Source organism: Neopsephotus bourkii, unplaced genomic scaffold (assembly GCF_033783945.1).
Source record: "Neopsephotus bourkii isolate Nb327-2 ecotype Australia unplaced genomic scaffold, CSIRO-AGI_Nbou_v1 NB_567, whole genome shotgun sequence".
NCBI classification, from domain to species: domain Eukaryota; kingdom Metazoa; phylum Chordata; class Aves; order Psittaciformes; family Psittacidae; genus Neopsephotus; species Neopsephotus bourkii.
Window position 1 is genome coordinate 1,562,044 of NW_026901068.1, and position 25,802 is coordinate 1,587,845.

General features: G+C 40.9%; 2 protein-coding genes across 6 annotated transcripts in view; one reads left to right on the forward strand and one right to left on the reverse strand.

Annotated features, from left to right (window-relative positions):
• CRADD (CASP2 and RIPK1 domain containing adaptor with death domain) overlaps nucleotides 1-25,802 on the reverse strand; it is an 82,311-nt gene that overhangs the window by 52,970 nt on the left and 3,539 nt on the right. For 3 of the 4 annotated variants that reach the window (XR_009725127.1, XM_061351288.1, XM_061351290.1), the window contains exon 2: nucleotides 24,946-25,251. Coding sequence is in view for 3 of the 4 variants with exons in the window: in XM_061351288.1 (XP_061207272.1) it covers nucleotides 24,946-25,243 (298 nt within the window). In the remaining variant the exon portion in view is untranslated. Of the gene's footprint in view, nucleotides 1-22,856; nucleotides 23,255-24,945; nucleotides 25,252-25,802 lie in introns of those variants that run through there. The other variant, XM_061351289.1, reaches the window with a different exon arrangement.
• LOC133211129 (uncharacterized) overlaps nucleotides 20,057-25,802 on the forward strand; it is a 46,901-nt gene continuing 41,155 nt past the window's right edge. Inside the window, exon 1 of one of the 2 annotated variants that reach the window (XM_061351281.1) lies at nucleotides 20,057-20,535. In XM_061351281.1, the coding sequence (XP_061207265.1) occupies nucleotides 20,446-20,535 (90 nt within the window). In that variant the 5' untranslated portion in view covers nucleotides 20,057-20,445. The remainder of the gene's footprint in view (nucleotides 20,536-25,802) is intronic. The other variant, XM_061351287.1, reaches the window with a different exon arrangement.

Sequence of the window (25,802 nt, forward strand, 5' to 3'; positions counted from 1 at the left end):
TTATATATTATATACATATTAGTTTCTAGCACCATGAGCAGAAAATACAGACTCTAAACATACAGTTATTACAATATTAAACAAATACCTAGGGTCTAAAGTATTCTGCATTTCAAACTGAAATACTGAGATTATTTTTTTATTCAAAAAGTTAAACACAAAAATTATGGCTCAGACCTGCTTACAATTTGTAGGTGACTTAAAATGGCCTGAAAAATAAATTAAAATACTGTGCATCCAGATGAATCCCTAGTTGAGTATTCAGATCAAACAGCAGCAAGAACAGTAGCTCGTATCATCTTTAGGATATAATTTTTTAAACTCAGTCACAGAATTGTAGCAATTTGGACAGCACAAGGAATATAATTATGGTTTATACAGAAGCCTTTCTGTCTACCAACTTCACATGTATCTATTATGTTATAGTAAGGTAAAATGGTACTTGCTGAAGGAACAAAATATTTTAATTTATTTTTGTTGTTCCATGCACAATATTCCTGTTCAGCTCTCAATACTTTCAGAATTATTTTCTTTTAGCTCATCTCCCTCGGAGTACATTTACCACTCACCATCAGATTTTTTTAAGTGCTGCCACTGTCTTCCTCAGGACAGGAGGGGTGCTCCTTATTTTAATAATTAAGCCCCAACTACATAAATACAAGCATATAAAACATCAGTGGACTAAAAAATATTCTAGGCTGTCAACCAATAAATATTCATGTCTGGATGCTTTTAAAGGAAGTTAATGTTAAATCTAGGTACTCTGAGCCACAAACATACCCAATATAGTGCAATTCAAGGAGAAAGGAAACAGCCCGAATTCTTCCCTCTCTTCTACAGTGCAATGTCTACCAACTTCTGGGAAACTTTGGATTTCAGGATAATCAAACTCCCTGTAAGGTTCTACATCCACTTCTCCTTTATATATATATATATATATATATATATATATCTGTGTGTGGGTGTGTATACACATCTATTTTAGACATCTGCATACATGTGACTTCTCCAAAAATCTTAAATATTGATCACATATTATGTGATAACCATGAAGTGCTCAGCCACCCACGGCCAACGACAACAACAAAACTATTCCCAGAAAATATTTTTCTTAGGTTCTTATAATATTTGCAGAAACAGTTCTATATTATTAATATTTATAACTAAAAGATATTCCACAAGCAGATTTGTGTGAAAAATACAGACATACTTAATATTTGGTACAAGTTTTCAGAAAAAATATAATAAATGAGCATTGTATCAGTTATTTTATATAAACATTCAAATTCTGACACTATAATATACTTTTTTTTGGTTGTTGGTTTGTTGTTTTTTTTAAGGGGCTGTGCTAGCAAATAGGCTTTAAGAAAAATATATTTCTTATGAAAATTTTATACTTGGAGGAATATACTCCTGATTTAAATGTGGATGATATGACAAAATATTTGCTTCGAGGAAAGGGAATGACAGAATTAGAAAAGCAAACTCATTCTCTCTGAAACATTTAAACAATTTAGTGAACTTCCTACTCTAAATCCTACTCACGATATTCAATATGAAAACAAGTTAACATAGCTTGATAGTAAAACCAGAGGTAGTGCTGTAACGGGTAGCCCTGGGTGCAAAGGAGTAAGTTGCTTAAATGCAGAATTAACTGATAACTGGTTACCTGTGTGACAGGTTATCAGTTGATGGTCCACTGGTTCAGCTGCTTTCAGTGGCACTATGACAACTTAAACCAGGTGAAGGGCTACCCCACCATTTTGTTGCTCAAACAGTTCAATAGGATGTCTGCTTCAGGGAGAAAAGGAGAGCAAGATTTCTAATAAAATTAATACCACCACCTGATTTTGTGTTTTCTTTATTTTTAAAATAGGCAGAGTTCTAAAAGTCAATAATAATATCACATTGTGGATATGAGACTAAAGTCAATAAGACACAGTAAATTCAGTTATGGGAAACAGCTTTGAATGGTTTTAATTATATTTTCCTAGAAAGGCTTATAGAATGTTATTGATATTTGACCTGGATAGTTCTGTTTTCTATTACAAAGTACATAATATCAATATAGCACCATATATGTCTACATTCAGCAGTCCTTAACCCTTTGCAGGCTCCAGATGAAAGGAGGGGCAGGTGGATACATATATATATTTTTTTATATATACATATATATATATTTTTGTTAATCTGACAAAAGCCATCAAACCTGTCACCTGTCATTAAGCAAGAAACCTCAGTCGAAGTAAAGAATTAATGAGGTCTGAAATACCATCACATTTCTAGCATGAGGAAGAAAGAGAGCAGACTCATGTATGGTGTTAGTATGTTAACTGCACTAGGTATATTTTACTTTACAGTTGCCTCATTCCTTCTCTCTCTTAAAGCCAGCTCATGCTCCTGACCTCCTGTGGAAGCCTCTGCTGTCTGTCACTTTTCCAGTGTGTGCATTCCATTGAATTTTTTATTAAGTTAGATAACCCCATTCTGAAAAAAATAAAAGGAAAAAAAAAAAGGGGGGGGGGGGGTGTGATGTGTGAACCATACAGTATGAAAAAAGGAATCCAGTTTCTCAGAACCATAAATTTCAAATCCATCTGGCCTGGGAGGGGGACAATGAAAATATACAGCAAGTGATTAAGAAGTACTCTACAGTACCCACTGCAGCTAGTTACTGCAGGTCCCATGGGTTCATCCACCCTGTGCACTCATACCACAGCTGAGCAGCTCCAGGAGGTGCAGAAATGAATATCATTGCCCCGAGTGAATATAAGGGAAAGCAGACTCACCAGTCACTTGCCCAAGGCCACACTTTAAATCAGCGTTACAACTGGGAATATAATTCCCAAATCATTCTGCTTTCCTGGTTTAGGCACTATTCAGTGGATTGCAGAATAAAAAATACCAAACAAGCACACAGACAAAATTAACAGTTTAGTGTAAAGTTATTTCAAGATAGGAGCACTGTGATAAGGCTAACAGCAACCGCACAAAACGAATTTGAGCTCAATCAGAGCCCCTCCCTGCAATAGGAGCACTGATAAACCTCAAAGAAAAGTGGGTCACTTTAGGAGGCCTGGGCATTATCAGCACACCAGTTCAGGAAACAAGCAGGATTGTTACACACTGCAGCCAGCAGTAACCACCACACTACTTACAGTATATATACTTGTAGATACTTGTACATAGAGACAGAAGATGGCTCTCCATGTAAGGTTAGAAGTGAAAAGGAGTTGCACAGCACTTGATGTGATGACAGAAACAAGCAGAGACAGCAAGGTTCAGATGTATGCCCCGTCAGACATCGGTAGGATACAGAAAATCAGAGCTGCAAGTTTGACAGCAAATATAGGTTAGAAATACACGGGAGTGACTGGTGGAATAGGCCAAGGCAGTTATTTCAACACCCTGGCATGCTGCTCAGAATGATCTTTAAAATACATTAAAGGGAGAATAAACAGTGAGAGTGAAAAGCAAATGTGAAAGATTAAAGAAAACAACCTCCTGCCCAATTAAAGCTCTGCACTGACACAGTACCAAAGTGAAACCAAGGGGGCACCAACGCACACTGCAATTTTTCTTCCCGTTTTCTTTTTTGTTTCAAGTATCAAAACAAGCTTTCTTGTTAAATGCAACCATTAACCCTAAGAAACCAGGGATGGATTTTTTCATGGGACAGGTTTTATTCACAACCCAATAATATGGGGATTCTTTCATGTTTCTCAAGAAGCTCTAAAACTAACCAGCCTGATATTGTCTGGATGGATGGCACATCTGGGAGTGCTTTGAAGAAGCCATCTACTGAAAATGTAAGCAAATGGCTCTTAGGGTAGCTTTCTGATACTCGAGGACGACGTCTTTGGAGAGACCATATACAGTGATTATAAGGGCAGGGAGCAAATTCAGCAATCTTAAAGGGGCAAGGGAGATTACTGAACTCAATCTACAAAAGAATTGATCTTTGGAAGTGTAAGACATATGGCATTCAGGTAACTGCACCAGATCAGGCCAGAACATAAAACAAAACATAGGTGAGAGGACACAGGGTGTTCAGAGACAACTCAACAACAGCACATCAGGAGACCATTTGTGACCTGCAAGATGGGCGGTAAAAAGGCACAGTTAAGCCTGGGTGAGTGAGCCAAGAATCATGAATGCACGAGAGCTACCAAACTATTCTTTAAACAACAAAAATCCTGCTCAGTACTACAAATAAATGGAAATCTGCATGCCAAGGAAGGCACAAATTGAACAGGCCATCTGTGCAGGCCTGGTGTCCAGGCTGGTCTCCAAGCCATGATGTCCACAGCCCACCCTCACCTTTGCTACCGACCCAGCATCAACAGCTCCTTCTCCACAGGAACACCGCTTCTTGCTGTTTTACCTAAATGCCCTGCTCCTGGCAACATTTTGCCAAACACACTGCCCTTGGTTTTCATGAAGAAAAAAACCCTGTGTACGTCGTGATGGAGGGAGGGGGGAAGACTTGAAAATGTTAACTCTCAAGAGTTAGAAATGAAAGCCATGTGTTGCCCCCTTCCCCTTGGCTGCGGCTGAGGGTGGCGTGCTCCAGCTAGCCCCCCCAAGACACCCTGGGCAAAGGGCAACTGTTCTTACGCATGGCCTCAGGAGACAGCAGATTTTTGGGATCTGGGTTTGGCATCCAGACAAAATTTAGTCATGGTCCAGATTGAGACCAGAGTTCCTCATTTAAGTATCCCTTCCACAGGCACAACTGCCATGTAAACAATCATCTAAAAGCCATTTTCTCTGGTAACATTTTTTAGGAGAACAATAAGATGGCATGTGTGACTGCAGACCATCTCAGCCACTCGCAGGAGCGGAACAGACAGTTACATTAACTTTTTTATATCATTCTTTGCTATTGAGTTGAAAGGGGAAATGCCTTTTCCAAACAATTTTTATGGGTAGTCAGTGTGTCCTGGGCAAAGATTAAGATCCATGTCAAGTAAATTACAGAACATTTTGGGAAGTTCATGTGTCATAAATCAGATCAGAAATTCTGAGAAAACAGCATAAAGCAGCAATGACGCTTGCTGATAAGAGCAAACTGAACCCTTTGAAAGAGCAACAATTCCTGAAAAGCCAATTATGCAGTGACATTTTTAAAAGTAGTCAAGTTGAGGCAGAACATGACAACACACCAGACGTTACCAGCAGCAAACCTTATCTCAGTCCCAGGGGAGTGGGGCAAGACAAAAACATTAGGTTATGTGTAATATCATACAATCAAATCAAAACAGGTTGAGTAAAGGAAAATTGAGGTTTGTGCAGCTACTGAAACCATGAGCTCAGTCGAATGACAGCGTATACTTTAGACTGGTTTCCTCTTATCTTCCAAATGCAATCCAAGGTGCTGATCACAATCTGCCAAACCCCTAAAAAAAACTGTGCTGTAGTTAACAAAAATGTCTCCCATGGTAAGTTATGAATACCCAGCACCTCTAGGCATCATCCACAGTGTTAAAATTCCCTTCTAGCAGCAAGGGATACCTTGCAAGAAAAGTTCAGCTCTTCAGAAAGTGCATCCTCTGGAACACAATGCTACAGGGCCCCTGGGCCCAAAGGATCCTCAGTATTATACCAATCAGCTCCATCTTCTTTTTTAAGTTTTAAACATGAACTACTGAAAAGGCTTCAGGGCCTAAGAGTGAAGCGCCTATGTGAGATCAGGGCTTTCAAGTTGGGTTTTATTTATTTATTTATGTGCTTCTTTAAAAAAAATATATCATTGCTAGCTTTTAAGGAGCCTGGGAGCTTTGTCCTTCTTGACAGGAGCTCTCTCACTAGTTCCAGTGCTTAGTGGGAATATGAGATGTTTCTACCCTGAGATACTACCTAACACTAACTCGGTTTGAAGTTCAGATTTTCCCTGCATTTTCCTTAAGGCAGACAAGAGACTAGACCTAAAACCTAGCACCTTCACCTTGAGATGTATGTAATACAAATCAGCAGGTGATTTAGTGACTTCTACTCCATAGGCTAGATTCTTTACAGCAATTTAAATGAATTATTAGCAAATTATATGATTTTTCATGTCATTGTCTAAAGGTCCTACTGTATTTTTTCTGTTTTTTCTGTACAGACTACAATCCAGCTGTTGAACCACAGTGAGAATTAAAAAGCCCCCAAAAAACATGGAAAGACAAACTAGTGACAAAAAAGACAGCCTTGCCTAGTTCTCAGGAGTTAGATGGTTTACCAAAACTTAGCAACATACATTCTACCTGTGGTTCATGTTTCTCATGGTCCATAAGAAAACAAGAACTATGAAATAATATAATGCAAAAACACAGAATGTAGGTGCTTCTACACCTGGGTCGGAGCAATCCCAGGCACAGCTACAGGTTGGGCAGAGAAGAGATTCAGAGCAGCTCTGCAGAGAAGGACTTGGGGGTGCTGGTTGATGAGAAAATGAACATGAGCCAGCTTCAGTGTGCTCTTGCAGCCCAGAAAGCCAACCATATCCTGGGCTGCATCAAAAGGAGTGTGACCAGCAGGTTGAAGGAGGTGATCCTGCCCCTTTACTCTGTTCTCGTGAGACCTCACCTGGAGTATTGTGTGCAGTTCTGGTGTCCTCAACATATAAAGGACGTGGAACTGCTGGAACAAGTCCAGAGGAGGGCCACGAGAATGATCAGGGGACTGGAGCACCTCCCATATGAAGATAGGCTAAGAAAGTTGGGGCTGTTCAGCCTGGAGAAGAGAAGGCTGCGTGGAGACCTCATAGCAGCCTTCCAGTATCTGAAGGGGGCCTGTAGGGATGCTGGGGATGGACTCTTCGTTAGGGACTGTAGTGACAGGACAAGGGGTAATGAGTTCAAACTTAAACAGGGGAAGTTTAGATTGGATATAAGGAGGAAATTCTTTCCTGTTAGGGTGGTGAGGCACTGGAATAGGTTGCCCAGGGAGGTTGTGAATGCTCCATCCCTAGCAGTGTTCAAGGCCAGGTTGGATGAGGCCCTGGGTAATATGGTTTAGAGTGAGGTGTCCCTGCCCATGGCAGGGGGGTTGGAACTTGATGATCTTAAGGTCCTTTCCAACCCTAACTATTCTATGATTCTATGACTTCACACATCAAGCGCACCTTTTCCTTAATCTTTCCTGATATTAGAAAAGTTCCTTTGTGTTCAGAACAAAAGCAAGAAATGAACCAAAACTTGAATCCTGAACTTGTAGGAGAAAGAGCTGGCTTTATCTCCAAATGGGAATGATCCTTAAAGTTCCACTTCAAGAATTTGTAATGAAACTAGACCAATTACTAGGCTTTGAAGATTAACTGAAACTCTACAAAACAGCTGTTGACAAAAGGCAAAGTTCAGCTTTTCCTCCAGCTTAAGTCACAAAGAAAACTACCCTGAAATTAAGTTCTGGCATATTTTACAGTATAAATGCAACACACACAATTTCTGTACTGGGGCAAAGCTCCAGCTGCTACATACTGCTTGTTCAAAGCGCAACAAGTTTTTCTGAGGAGACTTAGCCCAACTGGGTGCTGCCTAAAGCAACTTGTATGGAAGGAAAAAATGTGATATAAAACAATTCTAAAGACAAGCAGTGTAGCTTTCTTCTGTACTAAATATAATTCAGTAATGTAGTTTTCCCCGCTAGAAAACACAAAGAACAGAAACAGATTCAGATGGTTTTCCTCCCAAGTCCACAGGTTCACCATCCAGCCTTGGGTACACTGCAAAGTGAGAGAACTGCGGTCTGCAGGAAGCACCAATTCTCTTCTCAGCTACCTAAACTATTAAGGTATGTATGTATATTCTGAACTCAAGCTACCAAAACAGGGTGACCCACTCAAAGCTAAGAATAGCTCTCAACACCTTTTCATAACCTGTAGGCAAAACCAAGCATAGAATAGGTTGTAGTTCTGTCAAATAGCTACATCCTCTTTGGCATTCCTAAAGCACCAACTACGTTTGTGTGCAGATGCCAATACTTATTTTATAAACCTGGAATGGTGGGGGAAGATTATCTAATAGTGCATTTTCTGTATCTTGATCATAAATTATACCTTGTTTTGAGTGACTGCCTTCTGCCTTTATGTCTGAGGTAATTCATTTCGGTGTTCCAGACACAGCATATGCGCTTTCTTCACTGTATTATCACTTTGCATGAAAATAATGATGACTGTGGTGTTAAAAGACAGAACTTTGATAAGCTACCTCCAGTCAAATAAAAAAAATCAAACTGAGTCCTAAAACCTGTGCCTAAAAAGGAAGCCACTGAAAACCCTGTAATTAAATATTCACTCTCAGCTTACACTTTCCTGACTGGCTTTCCTACCTGAGACAGGTATCAGAGGGACAGAGGCAGGGAAACCAAGAAAATGACTGTATATGATGATCAATGAAAAAAGAGAGAGGGTTGAGGGTCAAGGGATTCAAAAAATGTAAGAAGGGGGGGCCAAAGGAGAGCCTCAAATAAGGCATCTCTGACACCATTTTCCAAAGACATATAAAGAAAATAGCAAAAATGCCACCTGGCACCTCTCTGTCTGGAGACAGAACAGACAAAGAGAGTGGAAAGAGGTCCCACCCCACTGTTGGGATTCCCCCAGTCAAGCTTCCTTTCATGGTGCTGTGGGTGTACAGCTTGACAGAGCCTGGCAAAGGTTAATGGTGAGTTCCTTGATGTGGTGAGTATATTAAGGAAGACAGACCCAGCATGGCTGTCCTTTCATCATCAGTCAACCCAGTGAGTGTATTAAGGAAATGCTGAACAAAACCTCAAGCATCTCTCCTTTTACAGCTAAGATTTCACGGGTCAGGAAGTCTTCTGGGCAACTGCAAGACTACCATAGGAGAAGGAATATTACTAATAACATAATGGATCCCACACGTGGTGGAAAAAAAAAACAAACATCAAAGCATATATGTCCTTACAGCTCAACAGCAAAGAACCATGGCAAGTTTGTAATGTAGGCGATGCAAGGACAGGATAGGATTATGAGTAAGTCTTCAGAAAGCCCCTTTTTCAAAACCAAGGTGAGAAAAATCTATAAAGCATAGTATGAGGAGCAAGCCCATCAGCTGAGGTCAGGAATCAGTGGGTGTCTGCTGCACAGATGCAATGATTTAAGGACAAAGCACTAATCACAACTGTACATTAGAATTTATATATTACAACCTGGAAAAGATAAAAGACCACGATCACCAGCATGAATATTACCACTGCAAAAGAAAGATGAACAACTTTTGTAGAACAAAGACACTTCAGGGTAATTTTGGTGTTAATTTTTAACGCAAGAAATTATATCCAAAACCCCAAATTTCAGTGTCACGTAGAAAATAAGCATTCAGATAACTCAAAGCAGTTCTCCACAGTAAAGGAAAGCAGTCATTTCCTCACACCTTATATATTCTATGTGCAAATGGTATGTTTTTTAACCTTGCGATACCATTGGACTCAGAAGCTGACAAGAAAGGACACGAAATAGTACCATACCCACTTCAAATATCCTGACAAGGGTAGGACATGCAATCCTAGAAAAAGAACCAAGAAATAACTTTGCTTTAAGCTCTTTAAAGAAGACGTCGTTCGATTTGTTCTCAGAAATGCTATTAAACTCTTCTCTGGTATGTACAATCAATAGGCTTTGCATCTCAGAATTAAAAGGACTGTATGTTAGAACTTTAACTGATCAATGAAAGGGTTATGCGTATGGAAATAGTAAACTGAGAAGAAAAAAACTATCCAAACTGGGGAAAAAGCTCAGAAGTTGTGGCTCAGTCATGACTGGAACCAGATAAGGAGAAATGGGGACATTCAAAACTGGAAGATTTTGGGGGCCATTTAAAATCAGAAGATTGAATGGAAGAAGATTGAATTGAATTGGATAGGATTACAAGGGGGAGTCTTTCCAGGGGATTTTTTTATACCTCTATGAGCTTACTCAATAAACCAAACGACTTAATCTATGGAGAGAGTAACTCTTCATTAACAATATGACAATATAAATGCTTTTCTTGATGCATAAGATTAACTTGGCAGTCTGAGTAACTAAATAGTGGTAACTCTGTGGGAAGAAAAAGGGACATGGCAAAGACTCGTACAGAAACTAAGCAACAGAAAAAGCAAAAAAGCCACACTTACAGCATAGAATAGAAGAGAAGGACTTTGTTTATCACTGCAAAGCCTAGAGGTGTAAAAATGTTAGCTGGTGCCAAATCAGAAGGCTAATTAATGCCTGGCAATACAGAATCTCTTGCCACCTCACTCTCCCACCAGGAATAGGCATGCTTTGGGACTGTGCCTGCTCTGATGTTCCCGGATTAAAAGTTATTAGATCCCCACATCCAGGACTTCTGGGACTCTCCAGGCTTGTGTGGAAAGAGTTCCTAATTATCCCATAGACAGTAATGCAAGACAGTGATGAAGTCTGAGAAGCTCCAGACTTGTCTGGATGTATGTATCTCGAACAGTATTACTGACATGACGACAGTTTCCCAGAATCAACCTACAAGATAAGGACAGCACACACAAAAAAATAGCACCTGTACATAAACTGGAGGGTTTGCAATTTTAACTGGACAGTGTACCATTTAGTACAAGAAGCACTAGCAATGCTGTGACTCGCACAAGTAATTAATATCAGGGGGAATTAGTTAATGTGAAGGCAGCATCAAGACATGGACATCCTGTATATTTCCTCTGAAGCTTTATGGACAAAAGTTACCCAATGTTTGACAGTATTCAACAAAAGAATGGTGAAGTTGAAAAACCAACCTGAAGAAATGTACCATGGTGAACTTCATCTTGGGGGACACTATCAGGAGGGCTGGATACTAACAAGTACACACAGTCTAATGCCTGAGATGAACATGAAAGGCTTATTCACAAAAGCAAAAAGCTAGTTCTGCCTTTCCTAACATTTACAGGTGACTACAGAAGACTTGCAGGGAACTTCATGGGATTACAGTTGTTGTCATTCACTATGATTTTTTTTCTGTAAAACAGTCCCAAAGTGTTTCAGCACTCACCAAAGAGGTTTTGAATAGAAAATGATAGTACATTTGTGCAGGCAGAGCAAGAGGAGGGAAACCCACTGCATTGCTTTCTTAATTAGAATATAATCCTTGTCAACAAAAACACCCAGTGATACAGCAAGAATTTTACCAAGTGCATGGGCTACCAAGCAGCTGAAGTGACAGGTCTTAAATCATAAATTCAAAGCCGTATATCACATTTCCCTTCTTATCCAGCTTCATAAAACAAACAGGGAGAAATCTTCTAAACCAGAGTCTGGTATGCTAAGAATTTTGTATGAGGGTGCAGATACCTCACACAAAGGCAAAATGAAGACTGCAGTGGACATGTAATCACACTAGGAATGCTTCTGATCAGCATTAGCAAGGAAAACACTTTGTCATGCAGCAGGCTAGAGCATGAAACTCGAGTGAACAGCAGAGTTTACACTTCAATTCTTCCTGATATTAGTCTGAATGGAAAGGCACCACACTACTGAGATTCATTTTTTCTCTAAATTACTTGATGTTTATTCTTTACACTATTGTAGGCGGCAAATTGAAAACAAAAGAAACATGCTAAGAGAACAAAAACACACATACAACCCTGCAATATCCCCCTGTGCATCCATCAGTGGAAACATAGTTGTTTTCACAACTACAGACTCTGTTTATACATCATGGCCCAATCCTGTGGATAATTAAAGTATCCACATAATCCAACAGAGGCCAACAAGCATGATAACTGCATAGCCACACAAATAAACGTTTGCAGGTTGAGTTTTACAAGAAAAATACATTATCTCAGGCCTCTTAACTAGCTATTCCAATTAAACAAATTTTAGCAATGTACATGTTTCCACTAGTTGAGGTACAGACACCATGTAAGATGACCATCACCTCCTGAAGACTGAGGAGCTCCTTTCAGGCCTTTGTTTTGTGCAAGATATCAGATCAACACAGTAGAACACCAGCAGCTGACCAACTTAATTTTATCTAAATAGGAGTATGGTAACAGCCTTTTAATAAAATGGCAGACATTTCTGCTAAATAGGTATTACCCATTTCTTTCTTACCTGTATTTTACACAGTGATCATATTGGAAGCTGAAAAATCCCTAACACGGGTAACAACTTTAAAGAGACAAGTGAAGTGTATGTATCTATCCTTTGTATAGGAAAAGGAAAGTTACACACCTAGTTGAACAATTTAAAGATACACTAACACTGCTATATGTGAGAACTAGGATAAATGAAATATACAAATAGCGATAAATGAAAACTAGACTCCCAGAGTCAATTCTCCTTCATTCAGGTACAAGGCAGAGACACAGGTTTATCACCAATCCCCTTCCCGCAGAACAGGTCTGAATTATTTCACTAAAATCCATGCACCATTTCTGGGGAAAGTTAGGGGCATTAAGAAGGGGATTCAGAGAGGTCTGTGTGCCAACTGAGAAGCTGCCTCAATTAGCCCAGATGAAACAAGGAAGAGAGCAACTCAAGCCCTATCTTACCTCTTTGTGGGACTTAGATACATTTCTTTCAACTACTGGGAGGACTTCAGTCAAAATTCAAGATACGAGCTCTCTCTTGGAGTGACACCACCAAAGATTTCTAAAACACAGCTGAAAGGCACCTCTCTTATCAACTGTAGATGTGTGTTCAAGATGTCAAGGTGACACAAGATGATATCCTACCTGTTTGTCTGTGGAGTCATATTAATATTAAACTATTCCATGCAAAGACCTGCACGCCACTGCCAGCTGCTGGCAAGGATGCAGCCCCATCCGGCCTGTGTGAACCCACAGGATCCAGCCCCTCCGGTGAGCTCACAGGAGGAATGCCTGGCCATGTGTCCTTACGCTGGCTGCGACAAGGTGCCATCCTGCTCAGCACTGGTAAGAGGCAGGCAGTCTGGGACCTGCTCAAAGCAGGCTTTGAAGTGCCTGGGGAATGCCAATGGCAAAAGCTGTGGTGCCTGGGGACCTGTCTGTGACCACAGCCAGCAGCTCCATGGGGAAAAATTTAACGTTTTTGGACCCAAGAAGAATGCCCTAAGAATCCTGAGTTAATTTCTACTGCAAGCAGCTGGCTAGCAGTTCTAGATATAACATTTCTTTTAAAACAAGCATTTTGCAGGTGAACTCATCAGATCCACCATGAGCACATGAACGGAGGGGATGATGAGAGCATTTTGCAACCCTAACTGCAGCAATTGCTGCTCAAGGGTATGAAGATGAAACTAATCTCATGGTGGGTTGTGCCAGAACTGGAACACAGAGAAATACATTACTTTTTAATTAAACAGAAGAAGAGTAAGAATAAAGAATATGTCTCATCGCTTTGAAAAGCTGAGCAAACACAGCCATCCCCTACAGTAAATAAAAACATATTTAAAGAAATACTTTCTTCACACAGAAATACTAGAAAGTATTGGGTTTACTTTTTGTTCCAGCCTTCCTTTCTCAACAGTTATTTTGCTGAGGATTCATATCTCTTGCTTAAAGGCAGCACCAGCTACCCGTAGAGGAAGCCTACCTCCTACCAGAGCCAGGAAAAGACCCCCAGGGCTGGCAAAGGGCACAGTCAGCCCTTTACCTGTGTAAAATCCTTTCACTCCACCATAACACATGTGTTATTAGAGAGATCCAGAGACTGAAACAGGCCATCTGTTAAAGAGCTCAACATATTATTAACTACAAATGAAAGCTAAGACTTTGAAAAGCATCAGCACAGGACTAAAATTGCCTTTTTTAAAAGCCAAGGGGAGCTTACCCTTGACCTTAAGGGGAGAAGGGTTGGGTAAGCTTGAGTTAACTGTGAGTCCTTTTGAAAATCCCAGGCAAGGTGGTGAAACACTAAGATTAAGAAGGCTGCCAGAAGAAGTGGTGCATTAATGGCAATTTATTCCCCTTGACCCAATGCATTAAAGCTTATTTCCTGCACACACAAACTGTATAATATAAATCAAATCAGCTCCTTCTCTAAATGTAGATTGGAAGAAACACAGAAGCTTTGCTTCAGCTCACAGCAGAGGTGTTTGTCAAAATGTGTACAACTTCTTGACAATACATCAGTGTTATGAGGCAACACAAATCTATTCACAGACAAAGCAAGAGCACGAAGAAAACTTACAAAGAAGATCAGACATTTTACTGAAACAATGGCCTAATGGCTAAAGAAGCAACAAGATTGGTTTTCTGTTTACACAGACAATTGCCAAATAGATAAAAATTGGCTTTAAAAGTCTTGTACACAAAACCGTAAAGATAAACTAACAAGATAAACCACAGCTGCTTCACTCTGAGGTAACAACTAGTGATATTCAGGTGCTCTAGTTCTCATTCATATAAACATATACATGGCCATAAATAAACAAATCTGGAAGGAAAGCTTAGCTGCACATGGCAGAACAGGCAGGGCTTCAAGACGTAATAACCATACACAATTAACATTTCAGTCATCAGCGGCAAGACCTTTGTCCTGTTCTGGTCAACTAGAGTCTGCTTTCTGACTTTACTGGAGTTGGACTTTCACTGTGAGACACTAGTTAACATTTTTACTGACTCCGGATGGCCATGCAGCCTCCAGAACACGTTCAAGTTAAGGTGGGTGTGTTTGCTGCTTGGTTGTGGGGTTTTATAAACAGCCAAATTCAGAGGCCAAATTTACGAAAGACAATAGATTTTCCCCATGAAATGGGAAGACTAAAATTAAACATTTTCAGATGGAGCTACAAGGCAATTCTGGAAGTGCTAAAAGAAGGGCTGGCCAGCTCTGAAGGACAATGTTGATGAAGAAAGATTTCATTAAAAGTCTACAAAGTCTTAAGTAGGAAGTTCTCTCAGTTACTCAGGAGCATATATTAGTGTTTATCTCTGGCCCACAAGGACCATTAATTAGTATCAACAGAATGTCTATACTGATGACATAATGCAAAAATAACAACTGCATCTTGCTTTTTCATGTTTACAAGTGGCTTTATCATGCTGCGGGTCAAGTCCTTACAAGAAAGTTTTACAGTCTATGCCAGAAAACAATTTTATTGTCTGTACAAAGCTTTTTCAGTGGTTCCCTTGCCACACCCTGAGACAAGACCAACAGAGGGAAGCTGGCAACAATTAACAAAAGATCTCAAGGATCACAGAGGGCTGCAATTATGCATGGGTTTGGGACTGTAAGACAGGGACATGATTTTATCATGCTGTGATGCAAGTTGAAGAGGAAATTGAACAGACAATTAAGATATTTTGCCTAATGGAAAACTACAGGTAGTAAACTCTGTAAGCTATTTAGAATGAACATACCCCAAGATGAGAAACAGTACTATAAACTCAGGGAAACAGAGAGACTTTAATAATAATAAATACATTTTAAAAAAAAGCATTTACATGCATGCAACAGCATCCCTGATGTGATGCACATCTACATCTATTTTGCAGGTGTTTATGGACAAAACTGCCTCATCCACTGGGCAGAAAAGGGTGTGTCTATATTGGCAAGCAGTACGGAGCAGTAGGAGAGACCTTATAGATGACACAGACGGTGCTAAGAATCTGCTGTTCAGACTCTACAAAGCTGGATGGTTTCTCTTCTAACTGGCTCTAGTCTATGAACTCCATGAACACCCGGAGCACATTTTCCTGTTTAGACTCACCTGAAAAAATTCTAATTCAAATACTCCAATTCACTTAAAAAGCACATTCGTAATCTGAACTGTAAGTCATGCATACATACCCAACGTGTCCTATGTCAGCACCAGTTGTATTTGGATTAAAATCTCACATACTGAGTATGATGTCAAGTTTACAGAATCACAGAAAAATTTAGGTTGGGAGGGACCTGCAAGGCCAGCTTCAAAGTCTGATCAGGTTGCTCGGGGTCTGCTACTGTTGAGTGTTGACTGTCTCCAAGCATAGGGATTTCACAGCCTATTTGGGCAGCCTCACTTGAGCTGCGACCCTGGGTGGCCGGTGCTTAACCTGTCTTGTGATATATTTTTTTTTCCTTATATCCTTACATCAGAATTTCCCTTGCTACTACTTGTGGCCACCACTCCTTTTCCTTTTGCTGCACACCTACAGGAAGAGTCTGACTCCACCTTTTCTGAGATTACTTGGCCTTCTCTTCTCCAAGAACAAACTCAGTTGTCTCAGCCTCTGTGTTTCATGTTAAACTAATCACTTCAGTGCTGTTCCACAGGACTGTAGTTTGTCAATCTTTCCCTTGTACTGACACAGCATTTTAAATATAGACCCCTAGTGCCAAGTACAAGGGAATAACCACTTCCCTCAGCCTGCTGGCTTTGCTCTTGCTGATGCAGTCCTGTGTGTGGTTAGTCTTCGTCATCACACTCGCTTTCTATCAAGACATCCAACTTTTCTGCAGAATTGCAACCTGCCAGTCCGTGTTCATTTTGCATTATATCGTGGGAATTCTGTATCCCAGCTGAACAGCTTGACACTTCTGCTGAACGTCATGATGTTCTTGCTGGCCCATTCATCCAGCTTTCTGGGATCCCTCTGAGAGGCAGTGCCACTCTTATGTGGCAAATGTTCCCCAAGGCCTGGAGTCATCCTTTGCTTTAGGCACAGTTCAGAAGATCCCAGAACACTGACAAGTGTGCAAACAAAGTTAATTCACCTAAAAGCTTCCTGAAGATGCAGTTCCTAACGTCACCCAAGCCACTGACAAAAAGGTTAAACAGGATCAGTCCCACTGTCAGCCCTGAGGAACTTGATTCAGACTAGCCTTCAGATAGATGGATATTGAACCACCAACCACCCATTCAGCCCGTATCTTCCCAGCTAGCCACAAGAATGCTATGAAACTGTGCTGAAAGCCTTGCTGAAGTCAATTAAATGACATATTTTATCATAAAAGGCAAGAATTAGGTTGCACAAGTCTGATTTATCTGTGGTAAACCCAAGCTGGCTGTTCCCAGTCACGTTACTGTACTTCATGCATCTGGCTTACCACAGCCTAACAAACATGACAGAAAACAGCCTCTCAAAGACATAGGCTGGCTCCCTCAGCACTCCCAAACACATTCCATCCAGCTCTGTGGATTTGCCTATGTCCACTCTATTCAGGTAATTCCTAATTAAATTACCTTCTACTATAAACATCATCTCCCTTATACAAATTCCACTACTAGGCACAGAGACGAGGGCCAACATGGAGCAGACTTCACATATGAAGACCCAGCCTTTTCTACTACCTTATTCAAGGGTTGCCTTAGTCTTCCTTTCACTGCCAGTGTACCTGTAGGAGCCCATCTTGTTGCCCTTCACATCCTTGAGTGGTTTCAAACTCAGATGAGCTTTTCCCTTCATAACTCTATCCCTAAAAGGCCTCAGAATGCTTCTATATTGCTCCTGGGTAGCCTGTTCTCACTTCCACCTCCTAGACAATTCCTCTTTGAATTTCAACTCAACTGGCAGTTCCCCTTTCAGCCAAGCTAGTCTCCTTCCATGCCTGCTGCTTTTCTGGGACCATTTTTGTGCTTTGATGAGGTTTTCCATGACGATTAGCTAAGTCTCCCTAGGTGCTTTCTGTTTTCAGAACTGTTTCCTACAGTGTCCCATCAACTAGTTTTATGAACAAGCAAAAGTCCAGGACCTTTACACTGCTACTTGCTTTCCTCTCTTCTCTCAGTATTTTAAACTTGAGCACTGCATGATAACCACAGCCAAGACTGATATTAACAAACATATCCCTAGACAGTTGTTCCTTGTTTGTGGGTAGCCAGGCCAGTAGAACACCTCCCTTAGTTTCTGCATTGTCCTATGTCCAGCAGTAGCAGTCATTTTCTCCTTCTTAGTAGCTGGTGCAGTCCTGAGTTTTGACTTTCGGCCTGGGAACAGCGCTGATAACACCGATGTTTTTTGTTGCTGCTCAGTCATGTTTACTCTGACCAAGGACTTTCTGAGTCTCATGCTCTGCCAGGGAGGAGAGGAAGCTGGGAGGAAGCACAGACAGGACACCTGACCCAAACTGACCAAAGAGGTATTCCATACCACAGAACATTATGCCCAGTACATAAACTGGGGGCAGTTACCCGGAAGGGCCAGATCACTGCTCAGGTCGGGCTGGCTATCTGTCAGCAGGTGGTGAGCAGTTCTATTCTCTTCCCTTGTTATTTCCTTTATCATTATTATTACTGGTAGCAGTAGTGGTTTGTGTTATACCTTAGCTACTGGGCTGTTCTTATCTCAACCCGTGGGAGTTACATACTTTCGATTCTCCTCCCCATCCCTCCGGGACCAGGGGGGAGGAAGGGAGGGAGCGAGAGAGAGACTGCGTGGTTATGAGTAATGGCTGGGCTTACACCACGACATGTATCTAGGACGTTCATCAAGATATTGCCCTTTCTGCTTTCCGGAAGCCTCCTTGGATTGCTGTACTGTGTCACACTCCCGGTAGACACCAGGGCTGTTAAAGATTTCCTGAGAACCAGGGCATGCAATAGCAGCACTCTTTTAAGAAGGCTTCATTGGATCATAGGGAAATTCAGGTTGGAAGAGACCTCAGGAGGTTTCGTGTCCAACCTCCTCTTGAAAGCACGGTCAGCTCTGAGATCAAACTATGTTGCTCAGTATTCTATCTAGATGGGTCTTGAAAACCTCCACGGATGAAGACTGTTCAACCTCTCTGGGTCCTTGTTCTGCTTCTTGATCCCCTTATGATGAAAAATTCTCCCTAGAGCCAGTTAGAATCTCCCATTTCAACTGACACCCTTCACCTCTCATCTTCCCACTATGCACTGCTGTGTAGAGCCTATCCCTGTCTTCTCTTTCTATCCTCTTTGTAGGTACTGGAAATCTGCTATCTTTCCTTCTCCAGGCTCTACCTCCTTTCAGTCAGGAAGCCCTATAAAAGACGCCACCACAATGTCTCTCTTATGGTGCTCCCTTCTGATTCTAACCCATAAGTTCTTGATCAGCCTGTTGCCCAGGGAATAACAAAGCTCTGTGTATTCAAGACACTCCACTGTAGTGGCATCCTTGCCTAAGAACTTGAGGCCACGCACTATGTCACTGCAGTTTTGTGAACTATCCTGCCATGGTTCTGCAAATCCAATGACACCACAATGCTGCAACTGTGCAGACCTCCTGGGCAAGACGCTTTTGCCCCCCACTATTGAGTTGATCTCATCTGTCCCTAGCAGTCCCCATTTCTTGAAAAGGTGAAAAAAGTCCCATGGTCATAAGAGTCCAAAGTGCTGCCATGACACCAGGTGCAAAGACAGATGCGAATATGCAGGATGGAGTCCCCCTGCCCAGGTTTTTCCCCTTGAATGGCAGAATGGAGAACACTGATTGGGCTCCATGTCTTCACATGGGATCCCTGAACCCTGTAGTCATCCTTAATCTGCTGAAGTACTACTGGTGCCCACATGAGAGTCACAAAGTCTGATGCTTGGCCAGGCCTTGGCGTCCTCTGTGATATCCTGGATCTAGTCCCAGGGGAAACAGCAAACTTTGGAAGTCATTAAATCTGGCCTGCAGATGGATGCCTTCATTCCCTACACCAAGGAGTCTTCAATCCCAGTTACCCACTGTTTCCTCTTTGTGGCACTGGTTATGAATAGTCAATCAGGCACAGCTGGCCCAAAAACCTCTCTTGCCATAACTCGCTCCTCCTCACCTATTTCCAGGGACTGTATTTTTATTATTAAATCTACACTGTTACTAGCCTCACACATTTGTGTTACTGAGGATGACATCAAGTATGGTTGTATCTTTCTATTAGATTACTTGAAAGAAACTGTTTGAGATTGGGCAGGAAACACTGCAGTTCTTAACAGTGATGCCTGAGATTTGGGCTTCTCAAAGTGAAAAACATAGATGTAAGCAGAACAAACACAGCTGCTTATTAACACAGTGAAAAAGCAACAAAGCAAATATTCTTTAACTGTAAAAAAAGGAGAAAATCTTGCATTCATACACACATTAAAACCAAAATACATACACAGAGCACTCTGTAGAACCAGGGAAGTTAATTACTTGTCCATGTCATGATGCATGCTGTTAATATTGAGTGTGGACACAAACCTTCAATGCCAGACTTCACAGATCTTGCTGCAGTCAGAACACAGCAACAGCCATAAATGTAACACCCAATTTTCAGGAAAGATGGGAATGTGGAAAAGGGTTTGGGAAATTCTTCTATGAGGATGCCTTTGAATCTCTGCAGAGAACATTTTCTATAGCTTCCAGGACTGCTATGTGGCACAAGGGCATTCCTTCATCTCCAGGTCTATCCAGTGTGGCCAAGGCTGCTAAGCCCATCCCTTTCCTTCAGACATACACAGCAGGAAACTCCCCCTTCTGCCACTGGACTATACAAGAAAGGGGAGGGAAAGAGAAGAAAGAAAAAAAACACTGTCTTTTGCCACCATTTTAAAGAAAAGGAATTCATCAGCTGCTCTCCTATCTGACATTCAAATGGAAAAGGCAAAGTCCAGGCTGTTTCCTCACTGCATTAGACATAAGAGGAAGCAAGACAGGAAGAGGGCAGGAAGCAGCCAACAAAAGGTAAGAGGAGACGCTAAACTTTCCCATGTCCTAATGCTGTTGAATTTGAATCTTAATTCTTAGAAACCTACAATCCAGCTGTGTAAAAAGGACTTTGAGAAAGCAGGGAGGGGGGAGGTAGTGTGTGCTTTCTCAACAGAAGTACATATTTTGCTTTGTTTTGTATTTGCATACTTCGTCCAAAGCGTTACACAATACAAAGCTTTATATAGCTATATGAGAACACACGTTCCCTACACATCCAGGGAAAAACCCCAAACACCAAAACCTGTTCACATAAAAAATCTCACAGAAGTTTAACAGGACCCTAATGCAGACTGCTGATGAGGCACCACAACAGCAGCAAAATCATGCATGAGAAAATATTCCTTGCTTAGTTGTGAGAGAACAGCTTTTCCAAGACAATTCTGTGTAACTCCATGCCTCAAATTCACTAACTTTTCCCAGATAGCAACAGCTCCTGCAGGGCTCCTTTGGCAAATGCTGTATCTCAGACTTTTTCTCAGTATGCTGTGATTTCCTGTGGAATGGAGAAATCATCTAAGCTACGAAGAGGTGCAGTACTAACACTTTCAGAAGTAAATAATTTTACAGCAACATACAGTACAGACAGAAATATAATAATTGGGCAGAGACATTTCTGAGCAGAGAGATCAGAAAAACATTCTGAGCAAGCAACACCATCGAAGCTTGTATTTCTTTATTCAGTGCAAAAACTGTTGGGTAACTGCTCGCTGTTCCTAGAAAGAATGGCATTCTGTTGCCAACAGCTGTAGTTTTTCATAGGAATTATAATACTAGATTGAAGATTTATGTTCCTGACAAAGGCATAAAGTTATCCAAACTAGGGCAGAAAAACACAGAATAGTCTTTTCCCAATAAAACAGACCCACATTATTTTTGTTAACCCTTACCACGGCAGAAGTTTTGATCTTCGAAACCAGGAACTCATGCCGTGGTTGAGGTTTATAGTGATTAAGTCTTGCAATGGACAGGGTGAACTGTTGTATCATGGGTTCTTAGACAAGTAAACACATTTTATCATCTTGAAATCAAAGTCACAGATACTTACCTCCAAAAAGACACAACTTTACATTTTCTTCTTGAAATTTTGGGGTTTGACAATGATGCCTTTCCCTGCTTTAAGAAATCGCTTCCCCAGAGCTCTGGCCATCAGACAGATCCACATGAGATTGGAGAAAGGTACCCTAGGCAAAAGACTGTCTTGTGCATAAAGTAAATAAGGAAGGGGAAGGAATCTTGGGTTTCTCTGCTGCAATTACACAGATGCGAGTGGGTCCAGCTGCCTGCATGTCACTCTCCTGGTTCCCATGGAAAAACTATTCCTCATGCTCTGCAGTATTAGGGTATTCTGTGTTCCTTGGAACTATAGCAGACAGCAGTATGCAGAGTACTTTTAAGTCAACTAATGTTCAGCAACAAGACTCAGGATATCGCAGGTTTTAAAGTGCAGTTACTTATATGTAGCCAAACAGCACACTCTGTATTTAATCCTGAGCCAATTTACAGTTACATTCGATGCTGCTCCACAAACATTACACTGAGTTACACAAGTTAGGAATCAATAAATACATTTCCTCAGAAGGATTTGCTCAAAGGCTCCCAGCGAGTCAGTGGCAGTGTCTTGTTTAGGTCTCAAGACTTTGTCTTCCATTTCGCAGCTGCTTTGTCCATCAGATCTGTTTACAGTACATCACCAAAAATGTTTTTATTTCTGTCCTTCTGAAATCCCTGTTTGTTTCATTCAGTTGGTTTGTTGTTTGGGGTTTTTCTGGTTTGGGTTTTGGGGTAGTTTTTTTTACTAGGGGAAGAAAACAAATTAAAAGCTTCTCAACAATTACAGTTGTGATTTATTCTTTTTTTAACTGGGAACCAACAAACTGTATTTCTCGGCTGAAGCAAAGATAGAAAGTCTGATCTCTTCGAACAAAACACACAATAATCCAAAGGTCTGCATATAAAAATCACTATGCATGTGCAGTTTTCACATTCAGATACAGCAAACCTAAGAGTCTACTTTCACTGACTTTAAAAGTCTTCTGTGTAGCCAGTGAGAAGTGAAAGACTACAAAATAAAACCTTCCTTCACAGAACAACTTGCCATGAGTCCTTAGTCCTGCAAAAACTGAGGCTATTTTGCTTGAGTAAACAGAATTTTAATTGAGCATAAACAAGTGAACAGCAGGCATGCCATTTCCATAAATATGCATGATTCAATGCAAAAAAAAAAAAAAAAAAAAATATTTAAAAATCTGGGGCCTTAAAACCTACTTCAATTTTTTAGTATCTAAGATAAAAGGTAAAATGTATGTGGCAGTCTTCTTTCAAAACAAATGGATTCTTGAAAAGAAACTGACATTGACAAATCACCATTTGTAACAACTGTTTGAAATAGGGCAGAAGTTATCTAGCATGGCACTAAGGAACGTATTTAATTTAAAGTATGCTTATAGTTTTGTTAGAGCCAATGTCTTTTTCCATGCTTAAGGCCAAGCATTTGCTCAAGTATTCTGCCTAGACAAAAGCTTACAAGTTTGTTGTTTAGAATGTAAAGTGAGGCTTTTTATCCCAAACCACATTTCCTTGCATGTAATCAGCACTGATGATGCAGCCATAGTTTCCAATTTATTCCAGGGTGCACTCAGCATTTATTAGGGCACAGATGGTGCTCTCTTTCTTTGGCTTCTAAAGAACATGCCTAAATATATAGAAAAGAAAAAAAACCCTTGGCGAGCTGCCTCTTATCCTGTTCTTACATTCTGGATTGCCACAGTAAATGTAACATTAATCTTTGATCTAACCTGGAAGCCTGTAACTTAAACACAAAATTTGGCAATAGGATTATCAAGTACAGTCAGCCCACTCGAAACCAGATAACCTGATAGACATAAATCCAGCACATTAGCCACAAGTGATCAAGAACAGGAACAAGTAATCCACACAACAATCGAAAGCACAAAACTCAGAAGCATTTTTTCTAGTAACAAACTAATACTCCATGGCTGTGCTTGCTTTTCTAGAACTGTAAGGATTATTCAACAGCTTAACCAGCAATTAGCAAATGAGCAACCTGATTTGTAAGGCAAATAAAAAGCATTAGCATGACAGGATTTGTCATAACAGCCTGCAAGGTCTTTTCCAGAACACACAAGTTTGCATTGTGCTGAGAACTTGCAGTATTTTCCCCTATGAGCAGCACAGGACATATATTTCCCAGACTCTAAAAATTATTTACCTGTTGCCAAGCAAGCATAAAGCTACCTCCACAGAGATGCAACAGGAAGAGAAGCTGTCACGACAGCCCATTGAAAATGTCCTAAGGTAGGATTACGTCAGATTTGTCCAGCAGATCTTGACAAAACATTCCTGAACATGCAGCTGAGACACACGTGATGGTCAGTGGGTCTCAGTCACCCACCTTCACAGGCTTTCAGTGCCACGCAAGGCACACTGACACTGGAAAACCACATGTCATGTGCATCAAAATGCGTATGACTAAACTCAAATGGCAGGAGGTGGCGGGCTTGGAGAAAGGCTATTCAGACTGCTTGGAAATCCTGTCCCCAAGTGAGGACTACTTTGCTATCTCAGTTGTAACATGAGGTTAGCAGCCAGGGCATGCTGCCAGAGTCTAGGGCAAGAAACATGCATTTTAAGCAGTCGTCTTTATTCCAAAACAGCCCAACAACTGCACGCACAGATTGGTAAAGAAATCACTTCTGAACAAACATCAAGTCCAGAAAACTAGTTTTAGAAGTACATGTAAATGTCAGAAAGCCAGAGATTTGACTAAATTAGATAACACCTACTAAATTAGTTAGCTCCTAAATTCCTTTACAACCAAGCAATGGCTAGTAATTTTGGAAGCAATGATCCTAGGTATTTGCAATGTGTTAAACATAATAAATTAAATAAATCTAAATTACCATATAGTACTAAATCAGAGCAACATTAAAATCATAATAAAAGTAAGTAAATAAAAATTCTGATAATATGAACAATCCAGAAACAAGCTACTATAAAGCAAACATTAAACAATCAATAATCAGGTGTGGATGGTGAAAAGTCTGTTCTGTAGCTAGTCAAAACTACCTAGTCTGTTCCCTCTGAGGTAATGGAGTCTGCGTCCTCCTACATCACAGCCTCTTCCAAGGCAGCCTCTCCTGTTATCTCCTGGTCTCCTGAAGCTCAGCCTTGCTCACTCCCCAAACTTTGCAATACTTCCTGGTGTTTAGCTGACTTCCAGGAATGCAGTTTGTCCCCTTTTCTTGGTATTATGCTCCATATCTACACACCACATAACTTGAAGTTACTGGTACATTCAATACTTTCAAAATTACATCTTGAGAAGAAGATTCAAACTATCAGTAAAAATAATTCTGGCCTTACCTGCAGGATCTTGGACTGTTATTTCTTTACGCTTCATCACCAGCTTGTCTTTAACCCATGGGAACTCCTGCAAAGAATCCAAGAATGCATCAAAAGCCTTGGGTCCTCTGGTGGGGAGAATATCAAGGAGCATCATAGTTTTCCTCTGACTGGTGGTTTGGGCTTTTATTTCTTGAACATGACTGTCCATGAGAATCCCTTCTTGGTAGAGATACTGAATAACAACTCCATCCACCAGCACCTCTGTAGAGAGCTCCAGGCGCAGGGAGCGCAAAAGCTGCTTGTCTCTGACATCCATCTGGCAACCTAGAGTGTGAGCAAAGGAGTAAGGAAATGCGTGAAGGTGAAAATACTTCAAACTTTAACATCCAGAAGTGATGTTTAATACCTGGCAACCTTCAGAAAGAATGCCAAACTCAGAATCATCAACCTGGGAAAACCATTAATGATCCCCACCATCTTATTTCTACTCAGATTTCACCACCTCACAAGCTAAAATTCAGCCATTTCTAGGAAGTATGAGACATGAAGAGAACTTTTGGCACTGTGAAGACCGGTCATTTGCTGGAACAAAAAACATACCAAATAACCCCACTTACTAAGTGGTCAAGGTCCATACAAAGGGCAGCTACAGTATTTGCCAGTCCTTAAGAGACTACCCAAAAAAAAGTTAAGAGAGATGTCACAGCTGACCTCTGTTACTTGTGGCTCTGATGCTATTGCTGTTACAGTGGTGCCAGACATCATCAGCAGAGACAGTCAGCAGGTAGCTTTGGCCAACTCAATGCATTTTAATTTCAGGAGAGGTAAAAATGTCCCTTAGGCACCCCCTGACTCATCCAGGAAGGCTGTTCTGG